Source organism: Pygoscelis adeliae, unplaced genomic scaffold, assembly GCF_000699105.1.
Source record: "Pygoscelis adeliae isolate BGI_AS28 unplaced genomic scaffold, ASM69910v1 Scaffold262, whole genome shotgun sequence".
Taxonomy (NCBI): domain Eukaryota; kingdom Metazoa; phylum Chordata; class Aves; order Sphenisciformes; family Spheniscidae; genus Pygoscelis; species Pygoscelis adeliae.
The window spans coordinates 1,861,682-1,864,159 of record NW_008824184.1 but is presented as its reverse complement, the minus strand read 5'-3'; the positions used below and the strand labels follow the sequence as shown (position 1 = coordinate 1,864,159).

The 2,478-nt window shown below is 50.5% G+C and overlaps 1 protein-coding gene across 3 annotated transcripts in view; it reads left to right on the top strand.

The window, feature by feature from the left end:
• The first annotated feature begins 362 nt into the window (after window positions 1-362).
• ACAD10 (acyl-CoA dehydrogenase family, member 10) overlaps window positions 363-2,478 on the top strand; it is a 14,840-nt gene continuing 12,724 nt past the window's right edge. For all 3 annotated transcript variants that reach the window (XM_009334416.1, XM_009334417.1, XM_009334415.1), the window contains exons 1-2: window positions 363-996; window positions 1,516-1,664. In XM_009334416.1, coding sequence (XP_009332691.1) covers window positions 831-996; window positions 1,516-1,664 — 315 coding nt within the window. In that variant the 5' untranslated portion in view covers window positions 363-830. The remainder of the gene's footprint in view (window positions 997-1,515; window positions 1,665-2,478) is intronic.

The window sequence follows — 2,478 nt, the reverse complement described above, 5'->3', positions numbered from 1 at the left end:
CAGGGACGAAAGTCCCTGCCGGGCTCCCCCCTCCGTGCCCCGGCCCCCCCAAGGCTAACTTCAGGGCTGAGAGGAGGGATGGGACACTGCGGATGGAAAGGGGTGGGGGGAACGCCGACACACGGTGCCGCCTGGGCAGGCCTGCACCAGAGCCACAGGCCGCGTTACCAGGGCAACGCAGCCAAGCTGGAGGGTCCAGGCCCCGTCCCCTTAGGCCGAAGCACACCCCACCCCCCAAAAAAAAAACCAAATTAAAACCCCCTTTCTTCCTTTCCCCTCACACCCACCACGCTGGTATCTTGCAGCTCCGGGCCGTGCCAGGCGTTGGTACGGTTCATGCTTAAGTAAAAGAAACTAAAGGCCAGCCCAGCCCTGGAAATAAGGACTCTGCTTCACGGCTTAGAGCTGTCCGCGAAGGATAAAGGATACCCCTGGTTAATCAAAATCACGCCGGCATCGTGTAGCCCCTCTACCACGTCTTTGAAACCCTCTCAGCATCGTCTGGATCATAGAAAAATAACTATAGCAAGACTCGCTCCAGGGACATCTGGATCAATAGACAAGCAACAAGAATGTTGCAAAAATATAGTCGCTTTGCAAAGTCTTTGCTACGATTAGTAATCGGTAGTGTGGGTGTTAGTGATTAGTCAAATTATGTTGTACCTGAACATTTGAAGGGTATAAGGACCCTGCGTAAAACCACATTCAGGTGCCCCAATTTGGCTGGGAGACTTCACGTATGCAAGTAACTATTTACCCTTGTAGTTCTATACTTTGCGTCCTGGCCTCTCTCCTCAGTCGACACGGGCCAGCTGCGAATTTTCCACAGCATGTACCTGAGGAGCATTGCCCGCGCCCCTTACCTGCTCTGTGCCGGGATCCGGCGGCACCCGCAGGGGTTAATCCGGCGGAGGCGATCTGGATGGTGCCATTATAAAGCCGTGATCTTTGACGCGAGCGGAGTGCTCCTCCCGTCCCCTTACAAGACAGCCGCGGGTGTGTATTCTCATTTCTCATTTGCTCCTGTTGTTTCTATGCATGGAGGGAAAATAAATTTCAGGTGTCCCTGTCAGCCGCCCCTGGTTGTGGTAAGATATTCAAGAACTTGCGATGACGGCAATGGTACCTATTGTGCCATCAGAAGTACTAGAACTGACAGCAACCGGCAACCGCATTGACAGCTCCAGATCAGGGCCTGAACCCATCTGGTAATGAAACTGTCCTGTAATGACACCGGCTGATACCACCCAACGTTGGTACAGTCCTTCAGGACAGCTTAAGAACTCATTGTTTTCACCCCAAGGGTACCACACCGAAAATAGAGGTGAGGTGCTTCAGTTGGGGGAATGCTCAAACTTCTTCTCGCTGTGTCTGGGTAAATTACCCCAGTCCAGCACGTCAGTTCTCACGAGTGCTGGTCGATGTATCAGACTTTGGAGGGGTTTCAAGCTAATTTCCCTGTTCTAATGATGCCGTATGTGCTCTCTTCTGGCTTTCTTACTTTCCTCTATGTAGACTGGGAGGCCCAGAATTGTATTCCAGCCGGCACCATCCAGCAAGCTATACTCTCTGGAGGGGAAAACAGTCCCTCTCTGAAGTACACAAGAGGAGAGCTGACGACTGTGGAGTTTTTGCAGGAATTGGGACAGCAGTGCTTTGAGATCGTAAGCCAACTCCCCCCTCCTCCCTTTTTGCTTCCTGTCTGCAGGGAAATGGGATCCTGCGATGTGGTGGTTCAGTGAGGAAAGAGGAGCCTTTAAAAGAAATCCTTTGATGGAAGGGTCTGGATTTACCATCTAGGAAGCATTGCTGTCTGATCAGGGCAGACTTACCACCGCCATCATCATTCTGGTACCCAGGCAGGACGGTCAGCTGAATTTGCCTTCGCTTCCACCTGCTTCTTCCTGCATATTTCATAACTTTTTTTATTTCAAGACGCCTCTAGGATCAGCCAAGATGAGAAGTCAGAGAGTCAGAGATCAGCTAAAAGGCTTTTGTTGCTAGTTTGTACGTGGGCACACTCAATGGATGGAGGCCATGGTCTCCAGCAAGGGTTCTTAAGATCAGTAGAAGCCCCTCCGCCACAGCTCCAGGAACACAGTGCAAGAATCCTCTCTTGAATAAAGTCTTTTTGAAACAGCTCAGTCTAAAATGCAGATTCCTTTCCTGCCTGCTGAATGGTAAAGCAATATTTATCTCCAACCTGCCTTGATTCCATGGCAGGCACAGTCCTAGTGCATTTCTTTTTCCCCAAATCAGCCCTTTATCTCTGCTGCTGCATCTGTAGAACTAGTAATGTGAGAACGCTTGTTTATTTGGTCTGAGCAATTTAGCTGGGAGATTCACTGAGTGCCTTCTGCTGCCAAAGGAAGTAGGACAGCAAGATAAGATGATCAGGCAACCTACCTCTTATTTTCCTCCCTGCTTAAAAACCATTTATGGCTAATTATTATTATTGGGGGGGGGGGGGGGGGGGGT